This window comes from Gasterosteus aculeatus, chromosome 16 (assembly GCF_964276395.1).
Source record: "Gasterosteus aculeatus chromosome 16, fGasAcu3.hap1.1, whole genome shotgun sequence".
NCBI lineage: Eukaryota > Metazoa > Chordata > Actinopteri > Perciformes > Gasterosteidae > Gasterosteus > Gasterosteus aculeatus.
The window spans coordinates 18,757,305-18,782,998 of record NC_135704.1 but is presented as its reverse complement, the minus strand read 5'-3'; the positions used below and the strand labels follow the sequence as shown (position 1 = coordinate 18,782,998).

Here is a 25,694-nt window from a genome sequence, read left to right as displayed (position 1 = left end):
AGGAAAAAAAAAAAGGGGAAACTCCCTCCCCCCCAGAAGCGAGTATCAATCAGCGAGGAGTTCTGCGGGGGGACAGAGAGAGAAGAAGCGCGACGCGGAGAGGAAGCACGCAGAGTCGCGCGGTCCGCCTCCCCCTCCCCAAACCCCCCCACCGACCCGCACCCGCACCCGCACCCGGACCCGAGCCCTCGCGCAGCCAGGATGGTGCAGCGCCGCGCCGGACGCCCCGCGCGCCGCTCCTAGTCACCTTTGGGATTACTTTGGACTCGTTGGTGAGTTCGCGCCTGTAAACATCGACGCGTGACCCCCTTTATTTTTTATTTTTATTTTTACGCTTCATTCGACCACCGCGTTGGACGCACGCAGAGGGATATTTCCGACAATTCCTCCCCCCCCCCCTCCTCTGAAGCCCTCCTCCCTCCCTCCCCCCCGGTGCGGGTGGATCTGACAGAAATGAGTGAGAGGAGGCGATCGGCCGCGGCTCTGAGCTCGAGAGCCCACGCGTTCTCCGTGGAGGCCCTGATCGGCTCCAACAAGAAGAGGAAGCTGCGCGGCTGGGAGGAGAAGGAGCTGCAGCTGTCCATGGAGAGCCTCGCCGCGGACGGAGAGGACCCGGCGCACTGCCTGGACATGGACCCGGGTCAGTGCGCAGACACGCACCACACCGCAGGCAAACTAAACAAACCCGGGCCCGAGGCTGGCGGCGCCGCGTGCGCGTTAAACCGGGAGGAGACGAGGAGGGAATATGACTGATTGATTAAATCGTTTATTAGTGACGTCAAAAGAATAAAAGGATCGAAGCGGCATGTCGCGCTGTCATAAAGTAAAAACACATTCCGGACTTATGAATTATGAAAAACAAAACCGGCATTATGGCAAATGACTTTGCACTAAAAGCGCGCACACGCTATGAATCTGTCGTGTTTAAAGATGTCAACAACCAGCACATCTCCTGTTAATGCGTAAAGGAGAAAATACATCACAGAAATGCAAAGAAATTCCAACGGAAACTACATTTCGGAAGGTATTTTTTATTTAATTTAAATAAAAGAAAAGAATAAATAATCTAGGAGAGAAGTGGTTACATTTGGTTTCTGTTAATAAATTCATAACAATTCATTTTTGCCACAATCACAAGTTTGCTGGCAGCAGTTAATTCAAATAAACGACCCGCGGCTTATCTGCCTCAGCTTCGATGTTAATTTGTGTATTTATTATCACATAAACTTTTATATTACTCCATTCTGGGGATGAATAACAGATCTGGAATCCTTTCAGCTTGTTTATATTTAGGAGTTTAAAAGAGATGAATCAGTGAGACGTTTTAAACTCGTTCTGTTTGACATTTAGTTAGAAAACAGATATATGAATGTAAAGACATTTATTTATATATGTATACATTTATGGACACATATTTATAGATGTATAAATATAAAGACTATATATATATATATATATATATATATATATATATATATATATATATATATATATATATATATATATATATCCGGGCAATCATTTACCAAATGTAATATAATATTCCTAATATATATATATTATATTGATACAAGAAATATTACATTTGGTTAAAATGAGCGACCCTGATATTACGGATCAGATGAAGTTCTTTATGAATATTTGCTAAACACGCGGATGACATCGGGGCGCGTTCCTCCCTCGCGGGGACGGAAGTCTCTCGACCTGCTGCGGTCAAAACATAAAGACAATATGGAGACTGCGGTGAACGGACCGGTTAGCAGGAGGAGGCGAGGTGGTTGTTCTCATCAAAGGGCAGCTAACGGGGGGGCGGGGGGGGGGTAAACGTAGATTAAAGCGTTGCTAATGACAACCACGCTCTTTAAAAATCCGGAAAATGAGATCCTGTTCTGCGTCTTGAGGACCTGTAGCTCAGTGAATTACAGAGACCCCCCCCCACTGACCCCCCCCCGTCCCGCTCATTAGCAGGCGGGTTCCTGGCAGGTTCAGCGGGTCCTGCTCGGGTGCTGCAGCCTCCGCTTTGGCGCGTCGGCCTCTGTGGTCAGATGATGTGGTTTGGAGGGATCCTTAACGGGGGGGGGGGGGTTGGAGGGTGGGGGGGGGGGGGTATTTGTTGTGTTGACTTGGCTGCAGGCGAGGCGGGGAGCCGCCTGGTCGTATAACACGTTTATTAGCCTCTAAGACACGGGGGCCGGACTGCCGCGCGGGCCCCGGACCAGGAGGCTCCATTTAACGGCTCAACCCAGTCAGCGGACCCCCCCCCCCCCCCGGAATAAACCGCACGTCCGTGATATTTACGCCACAGGACCCGAATTAACAAGAATAACTGCATGCAGCGTAACGCGATATTCGATTATTCGCCTTTACGCAAATAACTGCAAACAACGAGGGTCGCGCGCGGGTGAAAGAGACGTTGGACGCGTCGCTTCTTCCCGCGAGGAAGCAGGTGTGATGATTGAGTTACTGCGGGATTTCATGCACGCGCGCTGCTTCTGCTCCCTACAGAAATGTGCCGCGACCTCCTCAAACGCGTCCAATCCGTCTTCACTGCGAACGCAAAGAACAGCTCCGCTCTCCAAGGTGTTCACCTCCAGAACCCCCAGAACCCCCAGAACCCCCAGAACCTTCTCAATCCGCCCGCTGCGATCTATAAAACAGACGCCGTTCTCCTGCTTTAAATCCCCGCCCATCCAATGCAAATATTGCAGAAGGTATAAAATACACTTTTTATGTTCTACAATTTTATGTCGGACATATGTTTCGTATTTTTGCATCAAAATAAAATCCTAGTTGTAAAAATATTTGTAATTTTTTATTCGAGACATCTCAAAAAAAGAAAGTAAATATTCTAAATGATCTTTAGTCTTTCAAAGACAAATGTAAAAATTTGTATTAATGCAATAGTATAAAATAGTTTCAACTCACAATAATGCTGATTTAATTTCTCTGTTAGGTATGAAATGTACTGCTCGTGAACTTTGACCCAGAGGATAGTTCGATGGACACTTGATTCAATTCACACCGATTGGAGGATTTTAATGAAGCCTGGGACTTAAAGCACAAGATGTGCGTGAGAGGACAAATTTGGCCGCATTTTGTTCAACAACAAATAAGTGTAATTAGTTATTAATTTTTAAAACAAGCGAATCTGCAAACTTCACAACCTTTGGATTGTTATTGAGTTGTTTCAACTTCATTTGGGTTTAACTAAATACTTCAGTGCGGCTTTAAAAGACTCAATAACTCATAAAGATAAAACTAAAAGTAGGCTTCTGTTTCCGGATGAATATTTCAGCATGAAGCTGTTTGTTTGTTTGTTTGTGTGCACCCGTGTGTATAAACGTGTGTGTGTGTGTGTGTGAGAGGCCGCGTGACGTCCCTCCACATCAGTTTGAGAGTTCTGCACACAGACGAGTACACAACTGTAGACAAATACACAACTTCCTAACACGTGTCAGGGGTCACAAATAACAGTAATCTGTAAAATCTGCTTCTTCTTGAAACATCTGCTGTTTGCTTCACATGTATTCAATGTGATCTTTACAGCAGACTTATTATTAACCTTTACACGATGAATTATTCACAAAGGGGGAACAAACATGTCGGTGTTTGATTCACACACAAAGCAGCAGACATTCTCATATTCTTATTAAATGTAACGGAAAATGGAAAAGTCTCTTCTTGTTTCCGGGCTCTCGTTTGCATAACGGCGTCCGATAAAGGACACCTTATTGGGTTTCTCGTGTCGGGTGGTGCTGCTGGTGGAGGAGGTTCATCTGTAAACGCTTTGAGAGAAAGTGGAAGGAGGGGGTCACGTGGGGATCTTGGGAGAGTTTTATCTGGGCAAAGTGCAGCTTTTGAGGTGTTGAGATTTCAGAGATTTGACGGCAGCTGGAAAAGGTTTATTTTTTATTTTTATATATGTGACCCCATGAGGTTTCCATTTCATTGTGAACAACATCACACGCGTGTTACTGCGCGTCACGGCCGAGCAGAGGCCTCCTTTGTTGAGGGTTTTTCCCTCTGATGAAAAGTGTCATTATGAATTGTCACCCGAAAAAAAAAGGGGCTTGATTCTGATTTAGGGCCTGCTGTAGTTTTTAATTTCCTGTTTCGTTTGGGATGCGTTCAGTGTTCGGGCTGTTTCCCGGTGACGCGCCGCTCCGCGGGCCTGCAGGTGTCGTTTTGCGGCTTTAAGCGGTGTTTGGGCCCTTTAACGTCCGTCCCTTTGATGATGGAGTGAAGCAGCCCGGATGGAGGCCGGGGTCTGGGGGGGTCCGGGCTGGAGTGACATGGCGACGCGTTGATGGGTCTGAGCGGGTCAGTCTGAGGGACTGAGGACAACTTCTGGGGAAACTATCACTCCAGAGACGTTACGCGACGTTTGTTCCGCCTGGTCGAGCAGACGAGCAGCAGGTGATGGAGAGAACGGAGCTCCGCGCCCTCGTGCCAGGTTCCCCGCGTTGGAACGACGCTGCGTAAAAAGCGTAAAATTGACTCCGCTCCGTTTCAGCGCTGCCGTCTCATCGGCTCCCCCCCGTTTTTCCCTCCCCCGCAGACTCGGAGGCGAGTCCGGGCTCGGACGGCGAGGGGCTGGCCGAGAGGACGTCGTGCTCCTTCGGCTCCCCGGGCGAGCTGGCCCCCGCGGCCTGCGAGCCGTCGGCCCCGGCCTCCATGGAGGAGATCCAGGTGGAGCTGCAGTGCGCGGACCTCTGGAAGCGCTTCCATGACATCGGCACGGAGATGATCATCACCAAGGCGGGCAGGTAGGAAACACACACATGAATGTGAAGGGGAAGTGGCAGCACGCTCCACATGCCCAACAAGTGAATTGGTTTGGTTCATCAAACGTTTCATGAAACGGTGTTTTTTGGTTATTTTCGTCTATTTTCTTTCCACCTCAATGAAGTCCAGCTGGTGCTGATCTTTCTTCTCAATAATGTTTTATTCATTCTTATTGGAGGAGTTTATTCGTCGCATTTTTTAAAACTAAAATGAAACTTCCCAGAATGCAGCTTAATTGTTTTTAACTAGGTTATTTTCTTAACTGTGACTTCTGCTGCTCTCAAACCGCACGACTGTTTTTTATGAATCGGGTTCAAATTGGTAATCAGCTCGTAAATGGAAATATTATTTCATATTTCTTTCTGCGTGGAGTAATTGTGAAGGTGGACACTAAACGTCTCCGTGCACATGTCCCGGCCGCTCATAATAAGCTCGTAAATCCAGAGGAGAAGAGGGGGGAGGGGGGGGCTCTGATCTCGTTACAGGCCTCAGATTTACGAGCTTTAAATGAAATGGAAATGTCTCCCAGTCACATGCAGACCCTTAATAACGGGGCTCTTCTGTTTTTCTGACTGTAATCTAAAAAACACATTTACTTCAATTCAATATCACGTCCACTTTCAAATGATGATGAAACAAAGAACACAACTACGCAGTAACAAGTCCCACTGTCCTGGAGGGCAAAGGTCAGAGGTCACGGTGGCTCGCAAACACTTTATGGAGTTATTTTTGGAAAATTCTCAGCGAGCACAAACTTGTGTTCTTGCCATGAAAAGAGCAACTTACGGTATTATGTTCAGAAAAATATAAACACATAAATCGGAGTAACCTCTGTTGTTCTTAACTCGTGTTATTAAGAAAAGATTCTCTGGAAGAACGCAACAAATATTCAAATGTTGCAGCATAAATCTTACTACTTACGTCAGAATCCACTTTATTGGACAATTATTCTTTTTCCTCCACTTTTGATTCACTAATACAGAAATATGAATAAAATATTTGGACGACGACAAAACCGCTGAACCAATATAAATATTATGAATAGAATAAAATATTAATATAAAAACAAGACTTGTATAAAAAGCACCAATGTTCAGAAAGTTAACCAAGATGATGAATAACATTTAGAGTAAGTGACGCGGGGATCCGCGTTTAGCAGCACTTCTTGATGTTGCTTTTGTTTTCACCGCGTAGATTTTTGCTTTTGTTTTTCTTCTACTGCCGTTTAGTGTCTTTTGATACATTTTCCTTAATGAAATAACTGCAGCTCAGTCGCCCAATTAGGTTTCAGTAAATGTGTCCGACGCCATCATGTTGAGTCCGATTGTCTCTTCTTCCTTTACCTGAATGTGTTCGGCTTCCAACCAGCTGCTGAGTCCATCAGTCTGCTGCGGCGACGCTGATTTCTTGCACGCTGGTTATTTATCTGTTAATTGACGTAACAGATGCAGAGAGACGGACGAGCATCGCTCATCTCTGCGTGTCGCCCGTTCTCCTGCAGGAGGATGTTTCCTGCCATGAGAGTGAAGATCGCCGGCCTGGACCCTCACCAGCAGTACTACATCGCCATGGACATCGTGCCCGTGGACAACAAGCGATACAGGTAACCCCCCCCGCCCCCCCCCCCCGCCCGGATGCACGCCAATGGAGTGAAGTCAACCAATGCACAGCTGCGCATCAACTGCACACGCACGGCCGCACATCTGCACGTGCCGATGCAGGATCGAGCCGCGGACTCTTGTGACGAGGCCACAGCTGGAGCAGATGGAAGATGTTCGTTTAGCAGATTTCTCATAACTGCGACCGGGGAAGTCCCGCCCATCTCCTCTGCAATACCACGTAAAGTAGTTCCTCCAAACCCCTCCCCCCCCCCGGCTGCAGGGACGGGTCGCATGTGATGCATCTCTCTGGGTTTGTATTTAGACCCTCGCAGAGAGGACATGAAATGTGTTCACGTGACCGGAAACGGAAGTGTGCGATGCTGCGCGCTGTTCCCGCCGGACGCTCCGCTCTCTCTCTTGGTGACGGGCGGGTGTGTCGGGTGCCGGTGGAGCAGCTGATGCAGTAACAGCACCTCTCAGAGGGACCAGGAGCAGTGAAGTGTGAGGGGGGGGGGGGGGCGACGCTGCTGTGCGCCGGCGATCCTTCATGTTTTTAGAGATTTAACAAAAAAAAAAAAAGCTTTTAAATAATTCTGGAACGTGAAGGAAGGAGAGCGACCTCAGTATCAGTGTGAAAGATGAATGAACTAAAACCCCCACAGGGAGTTAATCCCACTTCCTGGTTTTCCAGGTCTTACATTTCACCGTTGTGTGTGTCTGGACCCACTAAAGAAGTAGTTGCACTCGCTCAGAGGGCCGTGAGCACAGCGAGCACAGCGAGCGCTACGTCCTGCTGCGCGCTGCACTCGTTTCCTCAAACATCTGCCAGGGACTATTTTCAGGGGCGGATTGATACATATTGGCTTATTTGTTGAGCATTTAAGGAATATCCTCAGATCGAATAATCAACTGCTCACTGGAGGAGCTTTCGTCTCGTGGAAGCCGAGCCGGGAGCTGTCACTGGTGTGTCTCAGGGGCCGGGGGGTCGGCGGAGGGGGGGCCGGGGGGGGGGGGGCGTTTGGGTCTGGAAATAAGGTCTTTATTGGAGTCGACGGGCTTTACTTGGGCCGGCTCCCCTCTTTAGCAACGTCTCATTGGTACCGCGCTCGTTAAATCTCCATAATACGGCTCTTTTATGTGGACAGTCCAGTCAGCTCAAGCCGCTCAGCGGGGGGGGGGGGGGGGGGGGGGGCCTTGGCTCCTCAGACCTACCTCATTCCTTCAGCTGTGTGTCACAGCAGGCTGCAGTTCTGCTTCCACACACACACACACACACACTGTAGCCAGTCATATTCAAACACACACTCCTTCTAACAATAATCCAACAAGTCAAGTTCTAAACTGGAAAAACTACTGGAAAGATTGTGAAAGATGTTTAAATGTGTGGTTCCTGACGAGGAGAACACACACACATCAACAGTGACACAGTAAAGGGGAGGAAACATTAAACATTTGGTCCTTGTAAGTGTTTAAACAGACGAACACACACACACGTCACTTACATCATCATTAAATATGTTTCAGCCCAAACCAACCGAAACACAGAAAACAAAAAATGACACTAATGTCATTTCTCTGTCTTTGTGTGAGGACGTTTGGTCCTCACAAGAACACACACACACACACACATGCTCAACACAGAGCTGTGGGTCTTCTCTTACAAACGCACATCACACACACACCAGTCAACCCTGAATGGTAATTCAATCGCAATATTTACTCCCTCAGTGCAGTAATCCAATATACAGCCTCGGTTTGGCGAGTGTGTGTGTGCATGTGTGTGTGTGTGTGCGTGTGTGTGCGCGGGTTTTTCCTGTGCATGCCGTTAGCATGTGTGTGTGATGTGCTGCGGGCGTTGTTGTTGTGTGTGTGTGTGTGTGTGTGTCGGGGGGGGGGGGGGGGGGCGGGTTGTCAGCTGTGTGGTTTGGTGTTGGCTGAGAAGGGACAGGACCCCCCCCATCCGTCCACTAAGGGTGTCACATAAAGTCCAGTCGCTATTGATCGTGCCGGGTGCCAGATGGCAGATTTATGAAAGATGAAAGCGGGGGGGCAGAGGAGGGGCAGGGGGGGGGGCAGGAGGGGGGTGGGGGGGGCTAATCAGATTTCCAGCTCTGTTGGGGCTAAAGTTTCCTGCTTCCTTCACACTTTCCCTGCTACGACGAGCGTGACTGCAAACAGGAAATTACACACGCAGCCGTCACCACGTGTGTGTGTGTGTGTGTGTGTTGGGGTCAAAGGTCAGAGCTGTGAGGTGTTTGATGAAGTAAGAAACAAGCAGGTAGTTTAAGGTTCATCGCCCCACATCTCACCATTTAACAGTCAGATGTTCCACGTTGAGCCTATTTTACATCTTTACGCGTCGTAATGCACTGAAACCGCATGTGTGTGTGTGTGGATGTGTGTGCATGTGTGTGTGTAAATATTTGTGTGGATGTGGGTGTGTGTGTGTGTGTGTGTGTGTGCATGTGTGTGTATGTGTGTAGGTGTGTGTGTGCATGTGTGTGGATGTGTGTGTGTGTGTGTGTGTGTGTGGGTGTGTGTGTGTGTGTGCATGTGTGTGTGTAAATATGTGTGTGGATGTGGGTGTGTGTGTGTGTGGGTGTGTGTGTGCATGTGTGTGGGTGCATCTGTGTGTGTGGATGTGTGTGCGTGGGTGTGTGTGTGCATATGTGTGTGGATGTGTGTGCGTGGGTGTGTGTGTGCATATGTGTGTGGATGTGTGTGGATGTGTGTGTGTGGATGTGTGTGTGTGGATGTGTGCGTGTGGATGTGTGTGTGTGGATGTGTGCGTGTGGATGTGTGTGTGTGGATGTGTGTGCGTGTGTGGATGGTTTGTCTCTGTGTAGCCCTGTGATTGGCTGGCGGCGTCTGATCAGGTCTCTCCAGTGGCAGTGACTCCGCCCCCCCGCGAGCATGTGTGCAGGATCAGCAGTTTGAAGATGGATGGATTGATATACACACACACACACACACACACACACACACACACACACGTCTGTGTGTTGGGGGCAGTAACCAAAGCACCAAATGAGTCCCGTTGGTGTTTCAGGCGCGAGTGACGCTTCAGCAGATGAAACGTTTTGGGCCGAGCTAAAAGCAAACAGCTGCTTCACACTCGCTCTCCTCCACTCATCCTCAACCTCGCTCGCCCGCTCTCCTCCTCCCCACCTTTAACCCGCCTCCTCTGCTTTTTCCTCTGTTTGATGACTTCATTTTCCTGCCCTTCTTCTGTGCCGTGCTTCCTCTCCTCATCCTCCCTTCCCTCCTTTCCTTTCCTTTCCTTTCCCGGTTCCTTGCCGGCTGGTCTGTGGCCTTGTTTCAAAAAGTGTCTTTCTTCTTCCTCCCCGCTGTTTAACGGGGACGTCTCAAACTCACACACAACATCATCAAAATGTTATGGCTCTGCGTAATTGAAGCTGTGCGGCGGAGTGTGTGACCGCATGTGGAATATTTTATGTTGCTCTTTGTAGAAATTTCAAGCACAATGAAGAAACAACACATGGGTCCTGAGAGCCGGTGTTGTGGCAACGTGGCCGAGTGTTTGGAGGTTGTTGAAATACCGAACAGCCTCCATAATGAACCGCTCGACCCCCGCAGCCCCTCCAGGGGTCCGGAGTCTACAGCCTTTGTGTGAATTGTGTAGAATAGAAGGCGTCAGTTCCGTACGGGACCGAGAGCACGTCAAACTCATTCTGCGTCCGCGCAGCAGCGGACATGAAATACAGAACGTAAATGTCTTGAAATGACTTTTCCTTCTCGGGGCCGTAAGTGGAGGTTTTCGGTTGGTGGTTTGAGGCCTGTTGTTGTTGGTTTTTTTTCACCCTGCAGGTACGTGTACCACAGCTCCAAGTGGATGGTGGCGGGGAACGCCGACTCCCCGGTGCCCCCGCGGGCCTACATCCACCCGGACTCCCTGGCCTCGGGGGACACCTGGATGAGGCAGGTGGTCAGCTTCGACAAGCTGAAGCTCACCAACAACGAGCTGGACGACCAGGGACACGTAAGAGCTGCTGCTGGCCGACCGGATCCGACCCAACAAACAGCGACGGGACTCCCTTCAGTTTGGGTCCGCAATGCACCGCGTGGCAGAGGGAGTGGTGGGATGTTTCAGTGGGGGGGGGGGGGGTTTATGAGCCTCACAAACCTAAAATTGAACCCCTTACTCAGGAGACGGGGCGCATCACGGACAGACCCGTCAGGATTACCAGATCTAGACTCCGCGTTGGAACCCGGCCCCCCCGAGATGACAGTCGGCGCCGTGATTCATCGCCTCCACCTTCCCTCCCCCCCCCCCCCCGAACGCTGCGGCAGCCAGCCGGCTGTCTCTGTTCTCGGGGCGTTCGCCTGCAGGCTTTCACCAGCCGCGGCGGGCCCCGGCGGCGCTCTCCCACGCTTCCCCTTTGAAACGATCCGCTCCGACCCGACGCTCCGCGGGCTGAGGGTCGCCGCTATTACAGCCCGGGGATTTGAACCCGTGCCCTTGTTTTAAGACGCAATATTCATTTCCTTCGAGGCTTTCTGTAACGAAGCGGTTTGGTTAAAGGCTCGTAATGATTGGGTTTGATTTGTGGGACGCTCCAGCAGCACCGAGCTAAAAGTTGAGCCCGACCGCAGTGCGCCTGATTTACAGCCCGTCAGCGACAGGTGGCGAGCTGAAGTAGGTCCCTTATTGGTTCCTGGACGGCTCTGATGTGTCATGTGGCTTTAGGTGAAATATTTAACTGTAATGCATTAAGTTAGACCGCAATTTTTAGGATTTACTGCCGTCCTTATGCGTAATCAGCCAGCTAAAGGGCGTCCCCCCCCCCCCGTTGCCGCCTCATACTTTTCTATAGTTAGAAATGGCTTTCATGCAAAGAGCCGGGTGAGGCTGGAGAAACGTGAATGCGCTTTTGATTATTAACTTTGGCTGGACTCTTACGTTTGAAACCCGCCACGACGCAAACAGAAAACGGCCGCGTTCGCGTCAGCAAACCTCCTCAAGGAAGCGCTGCCGAGCGGCAGCTCCTCCGTGTTTGATGGAGCGGCTCCACCTGCCAACGGCGCCAGTGACGCTGCTCAAACGTCCTCCGCCAACGCCGGCAGTTCACCTGTTGAAGCGAAGCCCAACAAACAGCAAGTTCAAAGCTGACGAGAGGCGAGAGCGACGCGTTGGCGGTGACAACGTGATCGTTCGCTCGCCGCCCCCTGGTGGCCGGGAGAGCCTCGACGCTCTAACGGTACAGAACGGAGACCATGAAACGAATGACGAGGCGAATTGAACCTCATAAGTCGAACGTCCATTTTATTGATTGAGTCGATGAGCGGCTTCGAACCCGCTTCCTCCCAGATGATCGTAAAAGCGACACCGATTGGTGACAAACGGCAATAACACGTGGATCCATCGCGGGCGCCGATTGGCTTTCGGGGGAAACGAGTTTTCTGCGTTTGGCGCGCGGGAGGAAGGAGCTCGCCGCCCAAACCAAAAGAAGAATACCCGTCCCGTTGGAGACGGCGCTTCGGGGACCAATAAAAAGGGGCTTAAACTGTCATTTAATAAAAGAGAGTCAGGACTTATTTAAGCTTTTGACAGGAAGCAAACAACCTTCAGAGTAAAGCAGAGGACGCTGTCTCCAAAGTTTACTAAAGACATCGACGTGAAACCTCAGCAGTTCATTATTGACACCAACAGATTTATTTTTTCATGCTTTCTGTCACAAAATGAGTGAAATTAACACAGAAAAAAGAAAAATCTATTACAAGAGTTTATAAAATATGATTCGTTGTGGGTAGTTTATTCTTGCGAGTTAAACTTCATCTCCTCCTCGCAGTAACATGGAAGATCAAAACACTGAGAGAGTCCAGGAGATCCACTCTTCTCGCATCAACGCTGATGTATCGGTCGGTCGCTTTGATCTGACGAACGTGTCGCTAACCGTGTTTGAAATGTGCGAGTGGCGCTTTGGAGGCGTCCCTGCGGGCGTGGAGGTCCGGGGGAGACCCTCTTGAGAAGGCCGTCGCTAAGTGAAAACACGACTTAGCTTCAGCCTAATTGTGTTTGAGCGTGAACAACTGTCGGATGTGTGATCGCCTCAGGGCTCCTCTGGGTGTGTGAGGAAATCTCTCCGGGTGGAAACACCGCTGAGAGTCAAACCTCCGTCCACACGCAGCGCGAGAGGTGCTGGAAACCCCCTGCGGGGGGGTCAGGGTCTGCTTCAATTAAGTTCACAACGTGAATATATTCAAGAAAACCTGAATTTCGACCACTAATGTGCTTAATCCCCCCCCACACACAGATTGATTGACAGGTGACCCCTGGGAGGGTATCTGTTAGCATGAATGTGTGCGTGTCACTGCAGGTCAGATTGTGTTTGCATGATCTGAGGTGTGGGACTTTGAATGTAGTGTTAGTGGGACTCCCACTCCTTGAAAACGGTTCTTTTTTCTCGCTCTTGGATTAATCACGAGCAGATCGAGGGCCCCCCGGGGGCCTCGAGGGCGGAGCCGACCCGGCCTGACGCCTCCGCCCTGCGGCCGCCGTCAGCGCGGCGTGAACTCAGTGGCTCTGAGGGAGAAGTAGTGGAGCTGAAGGGTGTTACCGAGGGGGGCGAGGGGGGCGAGGGGGGGAGGGAGGGGGCCTACAGACCTGCAGAGATCTGTGACACACCACTTAATGCACCAAGACCAACATCAGCTCCTGACCTTTGACCCCTCACCACTACAAGCCCAACCCTCTCTGAAACTACATCCAGCAGAAGATTATCATCTTTTATGCTTGTAGCTCGTTAACGTCACGTTTCACCGTGTTATTTCATTACGTATTACAAGCAAAAACAGAACTATAGAAATGTAGATTGTAGATAGAGACAATTATTAACATTAAACATAACGTTTATTCTCCAGATGCCTGGGTACCTCTGTGATATGGTTCTTATAATAAGTTAATAGGTAATTAGGAGCTCATTAGTTCTTAATGAATAATTAGTACTATTACGTGTTAATAATAGCATTTTAAACACATTCTCATATTATACTATATTACATTCAGAATCAATTGTAAGAAGCTTGGTAACAGTTGATTAAAAACTGCAATAAAAGCCTTGAGATGAGATTGTTATAATTGTTTATACAGGCATTATGAACATATTTATTTATATTTTCCATATCGTTATTAAATGCATGATTAAGATTAGACAATTTTTATTTTTTATATTTAACAGAATCTAAAAGTAAAATACAAAAAAATACATATGAATGTCAATAAAGAAAGAAAAAATGCTTAACTGTTTATAGATAATACAATAAGTTAGTTACGCGTAGAAATGCTTTTTTAATCCTTTATTATGAGTCATAAGGATTTAGTTAACATTCCTGAGAAGTTATTAAACTGTTAACAAGTTCTTAGAAACATAATTTCCACCAATAGCTTCACACACGATAGTAAAATCTAATGAGGATCCACATGTGTCGTTATTGTTCATCACCCGGACGATGACGGACGGATACCCGCTGCGCTTCACCTCCTCCTCCTCCTCCTCCCTTCTTCAGATCATCCTCCACTCCATGCACAAGTACCAGCCCCGCGTGCACGTCATCCGGAAGGACTTCAGCAGCGAGCTGTCTCAGAACAAGGCGGTGCCCATCGGCGATGGAGTCAAGACCTTCAGCTTCCCCGAGACCGTCTTCACCACCGTCACCGCCTACCAGAACCAGCAGGTGCCGTCACTATTTCCACCATTCAGCCGATCCTCAAGAATTAAAGCAAACAACAAGCGATCCCTGTGTGGCTTCCACAGCAAGCGCGGCATCTCCACACAGTACTTAGGGCACTATCTCCCTGGACTTGTCCCGTTTCTGCTCTACCATTATTCAACTGACTGAAATTCAATTTGGACCATGGAGCTAATTAGCACTACATCACATGGTAGAAGGTTCCTTCTAGATGTTGGAGGGAAAATGAAATATACAGAAGCAAACAGGATGACTTTAATATTCCCACAGTTTATAATAAGATAGTACTGAATGTTGGCATATTTAAGGGAATTTTAAGCTTTCTTTCCGTCTGCAGATCACCAGACTAAAGATCGACCGGAACCCGTTCGCCAAAGGGTTCAGGGACTCTGGGAGAAACAGGTTGGTTTCCACGTTACAACAATATCACGTTACAACGATACAACAACACCACAATACCACGTTACAACAATATCACGTTACAACGATACAACAACACCACAATACCACGTTACAACAATATCACGTTACAACGATACCACGATACAACGATACCGCGGTACAACGATACCGCGATACAACGTTACCGCGATACAACGATACCGCGATACAACAACACCACAATACCACGATACAACAATACCACAATACCACGGTACAACAATACCACGATACAACGATACCGCGGTACAATGATACCGCGATACAATGATACCGCGGTACAACGATACCACGATACAATGATACCACGATACAATGATACCGCGGTACAACGATACCACGATACAATGATACCGCGATACAATGATACCGCGGTACAACGATACCACGATACAATGATACCACGGTACAACGATAATGCGATACAATGATACCGCGGTACAACGATAATGCGATACAATGATACCACGGTACAACGATACCACGATACAATGATACCACGGTACAACGATAATGCGATACAATGATACCGCGGTACAACGATACCACGATACAATGATACCGCGATACAATGATACCGCGGTACAACGATACCACGATACAATGATACCGCGATACAATGATACCGCGGTACAACGATACCACGATACAATGATACCACGGTACAACGATAATGCGATACAATGATACCGCGGTACAACGATACCACGATACAATGATACCGCGATACAGTGATACCGCGGTACAACGATAATGCGATACAATGATACCGCGGTACAACGATAATGCGATACAATGATACCGCGGTACAACGATAATGCGATACAATGATACCACGGTACAATGATACCGCGATACAACGACATGGTGATACAATGATACCACGGTACAACGATACTGCAATACAACAATACCACGGTACAACAATACAACAAAACCACAATACCAAGTTACAACAATACCACTATACAACAACACCACAATAGAACGATACCACGTTACAAAAATACCATGATACAACAATACCACAATACAAGAATACTACCATACCACTATACAACGATGCAACAATACCACAATAGAACCATACCACGTTACAACAATACCACGTTACCACAATATAACAATACTACGATATAACGATGCAACAATACCACTAAACCACGATGCCACAGCATCACTTTACCATGTTAACACAACATGCCATTGCCTATTATTCTTGTTCTATATTTGGTGTAACATGCACAGTGAGCTGTTCAGGGATAACTTATTCCTTCCTTGTGCTCAAATTGGGTTTTTTAAACATGTAGCTGCAGAAAAGCGTAGAAAACAAAGGCTTCCACTCATGCATAGCCGAAATGTAGCTCACTTCAACTTAGACGTCTAGACATCTTTAATCTGCAAATCCCCACATCCATACTCACAGGGTCATTAACGCTGACATCATGACTTTTTATTACACACATTACGACTTCTTTAAGGAAAAAAACATAGATTTTCTCCCTTTCGTCAATGTTTTAATCCACAACACGTCTTTGTTGGAAGTGGAAGGAAAACACCCAAATTACACATTCAGGTGTTTATTACACTACTCTATTTTTTCACCTAAATTCCCCAAAAGTTGCCACCCAATAAATCCCCCTTTGCACGTTCAAACATAACATTTGTGAAACTTAACAGACGTATTTCTACTCTTTCATTCTTTGTCCCTCTTCACCAGTGTCTTCAACATGTGGGTCATGTGACTTGTCTTTAAAATGAGTTTGTTCTCTCACTCTGATCCACAAGTTCCATGTCATTTAGCTGCAGTGTCCTTCTCACATCACCAGGCGTTATGGCTTCACTCCCCTCTGGATTCTGGACGTTCTTCAGAGGCGTTTGTTAATAAATCACTCAGATACTCGCGTGTGCTATATTTTATTCCCCAAAACCTAAATCCACACCAAAAAGCCAACGCATGCGTTTTCCCCCCCCCCCCAGCGGTCCTGATGCATCCGCTGTGTCGTCACTGGCTGTGGACGTGGTGACTGGTGACATCATGTCTCCGACGGCCACGTGGCTTCAGAGCTTTACACAAGTTTGATGTTTCTATTCCTCGTGGAGGTTCTTCCTCACTCGCCTTCTCTCCTCTCTCACAATCCGTCTCGGAATTATCATATACAACGTGTGTGGAGGAGAGGAGGAAGCGGGGGGGGGGGGGGGGGCTCTGCACATGAAAGCGGCCCCCCTCCATCTGGACCGCATTATTGGCGAGCAAGACATTCGAGACGTCTTTTTTCCCCTCTTTCAAACAATAGACTTGTTTGATTTATGAACTGGCATTACGATTTCACTGCAGCGACGCGACAGATGAAAAGATAACGGAGCGTGAGATATTTGTCTTGGGGGGAGAGAGAATTAATTTATCCTCACGTACTGCTCGTGACCCCCCCCCCCTCTCTCCCCCCCCGCCTCACCCTTCGCTTGGGATTTCGATGCTCGGACTGCGGCAGCAGCATAACAAGACCCGTCTCGGTGCTTTTTTATGCTCTTTGATCGGTTCTGATGGGTCCGCTGCTTTCGCTAATCATCGTAATTTAGGAGCTTCATCGGCGTTAAAATGTCACCCGTTTTCTGTCCTTCCGCGTGTGTCCTTTAGTGTTTTATTAGCTAAATGTATCACTGTTGCTATCAGTCCTGTTGCAGGCAGCTGCAGCTCGTATTGGATGTGACACGAACAGACGCTTTCCTGTGCAACGTTCCCAACTGATTCCACATTGAGAGGAAGCGTTAATAGACGGAGCTGCTGGTTCTCTTAATGGCGTCTTAATGCGGAAGTCTCCCCCGGCTCAGGTGTGACCTGACTTTACGGCCTGCGGCGGGGGAGGGGGGGGTCGGGGGTCGGGGGGGGGGGGGGGGGTCTGTATGAATGAGCGCAGTGATGCCGAGCGCCTAACGAGGCCGCGGCCCTGAAGCTGCCCGGGGAATCAGCGGGGCGGCAGAACGCCGTACGGAGTCGAGATGAAACGTCACCGGGATTTATGAGCTAAATAAAGAAAACCTCCTTCTTTAATGGCTGCAGTTTCCACAGAGCAGGACTCTGGTTCCTACCCCCCCATCTCGTTCACACATGATGTCACTTCCTCTCCCCAGTCAGGAGATTCATTCAATACATTTGCTCCCATTCACTAATAATCAACATAGACTGCTTTATGATAGTGCTTGTTACAGCATTTATTCAAAAGAAAAAACACAAATATGAAAATTTATCAACACAAATGGGGTAAGAAAAATATTTAGACTATAGGGATTAATTAAAAATAACATAAAAAATAACATTTATATAAATTTAATCGAAATGTAAGAATTTTGTTATTTAATGTTGCAGTATTGGTGTTCATGGGGTTTATAAATATACTTTTATTTTGATAGAATTAGAGGATAAATTAGTGCTTGTCTCAGTGTCTCAGAGGACAATAATTAGTCTCTCTCTCTTCTCGCCGTGGGTTCGTCTCGGTCAGAACCGGCCTGGAGGCCATCATGGAGACCTACGCTTTCTGGAGACCCCCTGTGAGGACCCTCACCTTCGAAGACTTCACCAACATGCAGAAGCAGCAAGGTGTGTGAATATGTGTCATACATGACGTCCCAGCACTCCACCCCCCCCCCCCCCCTTCTCATTATTTTCAGTAGTTTGATTGTTTTCGTCTAAGACCCGCCCTCCTCTGCCTCTGATTGGCTGGTACCTTTTTCCTTCTTTGCAGTTTATTTCTGTTAAACAAAAACGGTTTTAAAGTTGACACCTTGATGATTTTAATTCACATGTGGCTGTTTCCATCAGCCTCCTCATGAAGTTGTCTCATATATAATCACAATGACACACGTTGATGACGTCAGGTCCAAATAGTGTTTATTCTAATGTTGATCCGGCACAATGATTTACAGGAAAATAAAAACATTGGTGCTTAAATCTGAAATGTTGCAGAGGGAATGAAAACTACAGGGACCGTGTTTCCATAAAGACGTAAACGTGTCTCTTCGCCTCGTTAGAAAGAATCTCTTGTTTTCAAGGTAATCCGTGATTAGCGTGACCCAGCCGGCATGTTTTCCCTCCTCACATATCAGAACACACTTCATCACCTCAGCTCGTCCCCCCCCCCCCCTCTGCTGAACTCCCCCCTCGCCTCGCAAATAAGGGGGAGGTCCCTCCTCTGAGAGGGTCACATGACGTGGCGCTCCGTGTTCTGCTTGTTATCATTAAACTCCCCTGAAGTGCTTTGGGTTCAATCAGAGTCCTGTGTGTGTGTGTGTGTGTGTGTGTGTGTGTGTGTGTGTGTGTGTGTGTGTCTTTATGGCACCGCACACCCTTTTCTCTTCATATAATCATCTATTCCCCGTCGGCACCGAAGCACCTCCAGTCCTCCTCGCCAGTGGAAAACATGACATCATCAAGTGTTCTCCCCCTCCTTTAAGTCTACCTTGCTCTCGCTCTCTCTCTCCCTCTCTCCCCCTTTTCTTCCCACCCTCCTCCCCCACGTTTCTGCACTGCTGCGGTATTATCGAATGCATATGGTGCAGAACCCGAACCCCCCCCGGCCAAGCGCGTCGTTTCGGGGTCCAAGCCGAATCTCTTCAGCAGCCAGAGGAAACTCGGCCAAATTCTCATTAATAGTTGAATATGCGATCGATATCCCACCGCTATCATTTCTCCCCTGAACTCGCCGCCTGTTGAATCCGTCCGTTCTGAACCGGCCCAACGTCTCCAAGTGGACATTTGATGGACTGCAATGTGGCTTGTTTGCGATACATTTTACTGTGTGCACGTTGCAGAGGTCTTTATTTTTGGCTTCAGATGGAATGACGACAAATCAGAACTGGTTCCAATGATATCTGGAGACTCATTGCGGATGCTTTGTTTCACCTGTACTTTACGTCCACCTCTGTGTGTCTCCCCAGGTGGAAGCACGGGCACGTCTCCCACCACCTCCAGCACAGGGACCCCCTCTCCCTCCGGTGCGGCCCACCTCCTGTCCCCCTCCTGCTCCCCTCCCACCTTCCACCTCGCCCCCAACACCTTCAATGTGGGCTGCAGGGAGAGCCAGCTCTGCAACCTGGGCCTGTCCGAGTACCCGGCCTGCGCCCGCGGCAACATGGCGGCCCTGCAAGGTTACGGCGGCCTGGCCGACAGCTCCTACGGGCGCCTCCAGGCCGCGGGGGGGGGCGTGGCCTCCGCTCAGGCCTCCGAGTCCTTCCTGCCGCAGAGGACTTCCTCCTTGATCGCTGCCGGCATGCAGGGCGGCGCTCACGGAGGCGGCGGCGGCGGCGGCGGCCCCGGAGTCAAGATGGACGCCTACGGCGGCCAGCTGGGCTCCTTCCCGGCCTCGCAGCTCCAGTACGTGATGCAGGCCGGGGGCGGCTCCGGCCCGGCCTCCTCCTCCTCGTCAGGCTCCTCCCCTTCCCCCGCCCACATGTTCAGCGGGGGCCACCACCACGTGCAGCAGGGCTCCTACAACGCGTTCTCCCTGCACAACCCCTACAACCTGTACGGATACAACTTCCCCACCTCCCCCCGCCTGGCCGCCAGCCCCGAGAAGCCCCAGGGGGGTCTGCTGTGCTCCTCGACCCCCGCCGGGGCCTTCGCCGAGCGCCAGTACCTGTCCAACGGGGGCATGGACGCTATGCACATGATCGGCAACGCCAGCGGCGGCCAGCAGGGCGGCGGCTCCTGCGACGCCCGCCAGTACGGCTCCTCCTCCTCCTCCCAGATGTCCATGCACATGGTGTAGGCCCCGGGGTCGCGCCCCCCGCGAGTCTTTCGGCTGCAAAAAGCGCAAATCTTTGAAGTGGAACCAGTGTTTTTTTTTTTTCCTCCTTTCAGTAAAAAAGACTCTGCGTCGCACAACGAATCCAAGATATTTAATTTACTTTTGTGTTGCCAGAGAGGAACCGACGGGAAACCAGTCAGAAACTCAAAGGGATTTTCAGCCGTGACTCCTCCAGGGACTCGCTCCGGATTCCTGCGGTTTCTCCGGGGACTCGGCGGCCGAAGAGTCGTGGCTTTCTTAATGCAGCCGAGTGGAAGAGGAACATTTCTGAGCTTTGAGGGAAGCGAGGAACTGAAAAGTCCGACCACACGGCTCCGCCCCTCGCGCTCACAGACGGGAATGACTTCGCTGCTTTTCAGTGGGTTACGTTGTTGTTGTTGTTGTTGTTGTTGTTTTTTAGCATATACATAAAAGATGGCGAAATGCAATCAATACTATAAGCTTAAAAAAAAGCAGTTTTTGTGTGAAAAGTAAAAAAAAGAAGCAATAGCAAAAACAGAGTAAAGTATGTTTTGGTGTGTCGTAGAGATGTGTATTTAAGTGCTGAGCATTATAACAATTTTACAAATCAAGCTGTTATAAAGAACGTGTGTGAAAACAATAATATGGCAAAGTAATTCTTTTTTTGAGGCATTTTGAAAAAATGTAAATACAGGTGCCAAGCACGTAAAAAAGCTCAATAAACGTTTTAATTCATGTACATGATCTGGACCTGTTTCTTGTTTCCCGCTGTAGCCGGAACGCGAAGGAGTCAGCGACGTTTTCTCAAAACACGCAGAGATGAATTACAGCGTTTTACTGCGTCCACACAGCGATGAGAGTCTCCAGCACGATTAACTCCGCACCACAATAACAACGAGTGACATGATTATTAATCACCCGAGAGCGCATAGAACATCTGCCCCCCCCCCCCCCCCCCCTCACCACATCACAGGCGAGAGCTTCAAACGCCGACGCCACGCATCCATCACGGGTGGAGGAGACACGCTGTCCCTGCTGGTTCTGTTTAATGACGAGAGGACGGCACCTGTTAGAGAGACCCGGGAGAGAGAGCTGCCCCCCCTCCTCCCCCAGCAATCAGCGTCCATTACATGCATGTCTTCTGAGCCCCCCACCCCAATCACTTCCTATCATGCAAGCATCTGAGACTAAAAGTAAAGGGGGGGGGTTGCATGTCCATGAAGACCCCATATTAGAAACACCTGTTGTGACTTCAAGCTACGAGCAGGCGGCCGGAGAGAAGCACATGATTTCATAATTGGCTCCGCTTCGTCTATCTGGACTTTATTTACAATAATTATTCACGTTAGTGTTTGCTCTGCCCCCCCCCCCCCCGCCCTCACCGCGGGGTCACCTCGGTGAGATGAGGAGGCGGATCAGTGAAAGCGGGCGGCAGCGTGACTTAATGCGCAGCAGGTTCTGTTTTCATACCGCAGACGATCCATCAGCTCCTTGAGTGGAAAAGAATGGCCGAGAGCATCGGCGACCCCTCAACCCCCCCACGACCCCCCCCCCCCGGAGGAAACAACCATCACGTTGGTTGATTAACGGCAGAGGCGACTAAAGGACAACAGGTGAAACTGGACCGATCGGAGGAGGTTTTTAGGGAGGGGGGGGGGGGTATTTCTGAGGGACAGCACGCCGACTGCAGGGTTTACCCATAATCCCCCCCTGTCTCAGCCATTGATCTTTCCCTTCCGTCACTTTCCAGACATTTTAACGGACTCCAGAATCGTTCTCTCGTGGACTCAAAAGACGAAGAGGGGGTTTGGGGGGTGTTGGGGGAGGTGTTGGGGGGGATTTTGGGGCTACGCCGGCCTTCAGTTTGGTTTTCAGCTACAATGAAGAAATTTATGGTAAAGTGATGCCCTCTTGTGTTTATTCCTCTCTTCTTGCTAAAGTCCTGATGCAGATGATGATCTCATTCGAAGAGCGGAACAGCCTCAAGGAGGACCAGGATCCAGCCATCGGTGGAGGAGAAGAGGCTCCTGGAAGAGATATGTAAGGAGATGAAGGACAAGCCGAGGCTTCCTCAGCAGGAGGAGGCGTGTGGAGATACGCCACGCAAGGTGCTCGATAAGTTGATTAAAGAGAAAGAGAAGCAAGAGAAGACGGATTCTTTCAGCAGCGAGGCGGTGGAGGAGGATTCGTCAACTCCTCGTCCTTCACCCATCGACCCTCCAACCTCCAATCAGACACCTTCACTCTACTAAACAATGCGTTTTTAACCCTAACCTGCAGTTTAAGGACTCTTTCTTTGGGAACAGGAACACCGCAAATGACTTTTCCTTTCACCCCCAAGAGGGGAAGAGAGATGTTTCAGATACGGTCCACACCTCACTGGGCAGGTGGTTCTGATAAACCCCCCTTTGCACCCCCCCCCTCCCCGGCCCCCGGCCCCCCGGCCCCGGGCCGTCCCCGCTGAGTACAAAGACGCCCCACTGGGAAGAACCCCCGAGCCCAAACGAGAGAGGTCCGGTGCTGGCGGTCTGGTCCTGGGAGATCACAGCGGATAGTGTGACGGCACCGGTGACCCGGATATCGAAGCCCACCCCCCCCCGTGGAGGGTTGAGTCCGTGTGTGAGAAGGGTGTGAAGTACTCAAGGTAGGGTAACAAGTATGTGTTCATTCCCCACAAAAAAAAAAACTTTTTCTCATATATATATATTACTTTTTGAATGAATGCAAAAGGAATAATTAATACAAAAATATAAAGATATTGTAGAAGTTTAATTTGACCACAGTTGACTCAAGATCTCTCAGACGTTTTATTGGTCAACTTTGCCAAAATAGAGTTTGCAAAAGAACTACAGTTTGGCACTGAACTATATATACTGTGTATACATCTATATACAGTACATATACAGTACATCAATCTGTGGGAGGCAAATTGCCTCCATATTCACCAACTAAACCTTACAATTCTTCATGTATTTGCTAGAACATTATCATGATGTCTTCACATGTAATGTGTAAAATGTACTTTTCATGAGTAACCTGAATTAATCTTTTTCAATCGAGTTTGAAGCAGCAGCCCCGTTGTCATCGTCGCCGATAACGTCCAGTCTCGAGCGCTCTGTAAATCAGCTTTTGCTGTTACTAAGCCCAGGGGCCCTCCTCCCCCGCCCCGTCCATCTCCGCCATCAATCCATCTACGGGGGCCACGCATGCCATGGCCGCTCCGTGCCTGAATGCAGTTTGCTGGCGGCAGCTGTGCCCTCCCTCACGGAGCTCACCTGCACCGGCTGGCCCGACGCCAGGGTCGGATTCGTGGAAATTTCACGGTGACATTTCCGAGAGTCCGTCGGTGAGCGAAGTGTCGGACTTATAACTCCTGGAAAAAAAAAACACATTCTGTTTTGGTCTCTATGAGTGGACATTCATTCATAGAGATGTATTGCAACTGAAAACTGATTATGATGTTTACTGAGGGAATAAATCAAGAGAGAAGTAGAGTCATTTCCTCATAGACGTCTATGGGAGCAGAGGAGTCGCCCCCTGCTGGTCACTACAGAGAAGTAGAGTCATTTCCTCATAGACGTCTATGGGAGCAGAGGAGTCGCCCCCTGCTGGTCACTACAGAGAAGTAGAGTCATTTCCTCATAGACGTCTATGGGAGCAGAGGAGTCGCCCTCTGCTGGTCACTACAGAGAAGTAGAGTCATTTCCTCATAGACGTCTATGGGAGCAGAGGAGTCGCCCCCTGCTGGTCACTACAGAGAAGTAGAGTCATTTCCTCATAGACTTCTATGGGAGCAGAGGAGTCGCCCCCTGCTGGTCACTACAGAGAAGTAGAGTCATTTCCTCATAGACGTCTATGGGAGCAGAGGAGTCGCCCCCTGCTGGTCACTACAGAGAAGTAGAGTCATTTCCTCATAGACGTCTATGGGAGCAGAGGAGTCGCCCCCTGCTGGTCACTACAGAGAAGTAGAGTCATTTCCTCATAGACGTCTATGGGAGCAGAGGAGTCGCCCCCTGCTGGTCACTACAGAGAAGTAGAGTCATTTCCTCATAGACGTCTATGGGAGCAGAGGAGTCGCCCCCTGCTGGTCACTACAGAGAAGTAGAGTCATTTCCTCATAGACGTCTATGGGAGCAGAGGAGTCGCCCCCTGCTGGTCACTGCACAGAATGCAGCTTTAAAACGCTTTGACTTGTTTCATTGATGTGTTTCATGTGTCTCAACAACGAGACCGCTGGCATTTTACTAAACCAATAAAGCAGGGGTGTCAAACTCATTTCAGGTTCGGGCCAGACTGATTGAAATCATGCGGCGGGCCGCACTGGACACCCCCCGCGAGCCGCGCCGGATTTTGCCCGCGGGCCGCAAGTTTGCATATGTGCAATAAAGAGTAAGAAATAACAATCTGTCTGAATTGGAACCTCATTTGGAGTTGACAGGTGACATGTTGCCATGGCAACATCGACGTGAATCATAAAAACAGCGATTCTTTTCGGGCGTTGGATACGCGGAGGAGTGTCAGACAGGCGGGTCGCCGGCATCCATCTGGTGAAGGTTTCCAGGAGGCACGAGGTCTTCACCGCCGGCGCTTCTGGGCAGAGACGGCAGGTGCTGTCGGTTCCTCTGAGAATATCTTTTAATGTGTGCGTTTACTGTGTGTAATGTAATGTACCTCCTCTGAGCCCCAGTGTGTGCATCCAGAGTTCAAGTTCAGATGTCACATGTACAGTTCATGAAGCCCCCCCACCCACCCACCCACCCACCCCGCCTAATCCCCCACACCTGCTCCATAAAGGAATGCCGAGTTAAATTTACAACCAGGGGTAAAGAGCCAGTGGAAAGAAGGTTTTAATTGAGGGCGGCTCTGTGACGTTTGCGGCGCACGGCACAGCTGAGCGACGGTCATAAACTCAAGGCTCCATTCGTTCATCCATCGATGTTCATAAAGTCCCTCAAGCTCTAACGCTTCTTTTTATTTTCTACGATAGAAATTCAGCTCGAACAAATCGACATACTTATTGAGTATCTTAATTGCATGTTTTTATTGCAGAGGCACATCATTAAGACGCCAGTGGGCACATTTGAGCTTTATTCAAATAATCAGTTGATCCTAATTACAATTAGAGAATGTTTAATTACTTGGGTTACGTGCTGCCACCCACACAGATGCTTACTTCTTTGTTTTGTATTAACAGAGAACTAATAGATGAATAGAAGTGTCAACAAGATGGTGCAACTTGTAAAGGGAAGAACTGTGCAGAAGATAACACGAAGGGAAAATACCTGCGCTGTTACACTGGAATAATTCAGGACTGTTCTACATCACCGATACAGTTTCAACATGTGCTGCATGCGAGTTGACTCACATCACGTCAGTGACTCGGTTTCCCAAA

The 25,694-nt window shown here is 49.1% G+C and overlaps 1 protein-coding gene across 1 annotated transcript; it reads left to right on the top strand.

Moving 5' to 3' along the window:
- The first annotated feature begins 21 nt into the window (after nucleotides 1–21).
- Nucleotides 22–21,041, top strand: tbx15 (T-box transcription factor 15). The gene is made up of 8 exons (XM_078090861.1): nucleotides 22–640; nucleotides 4,559–4,766; nucleotides 6,287–6,388; nucleotides 10,215–10,386; nucleotides 13,914–14,081; nucleotides 14,434–14,498; nucleotides 18,038–18,135; nucleotides 19,473–21,041. Exons 1-8 carry the CDS (start codon nucleotides 454–456, stop codon nucleotides 20,300–20,302), a joined length of 1,830 nt encoding a protein of 609 aa, XP_077946987.1. The 5' UTR covers nucleotides 22–453; the 3' UTR covers nucleotides 20,303–21,041.
- The last annotated feature ends 4,653 nt before the right edge of the window (nucleotides 21,042–25,694 follow it).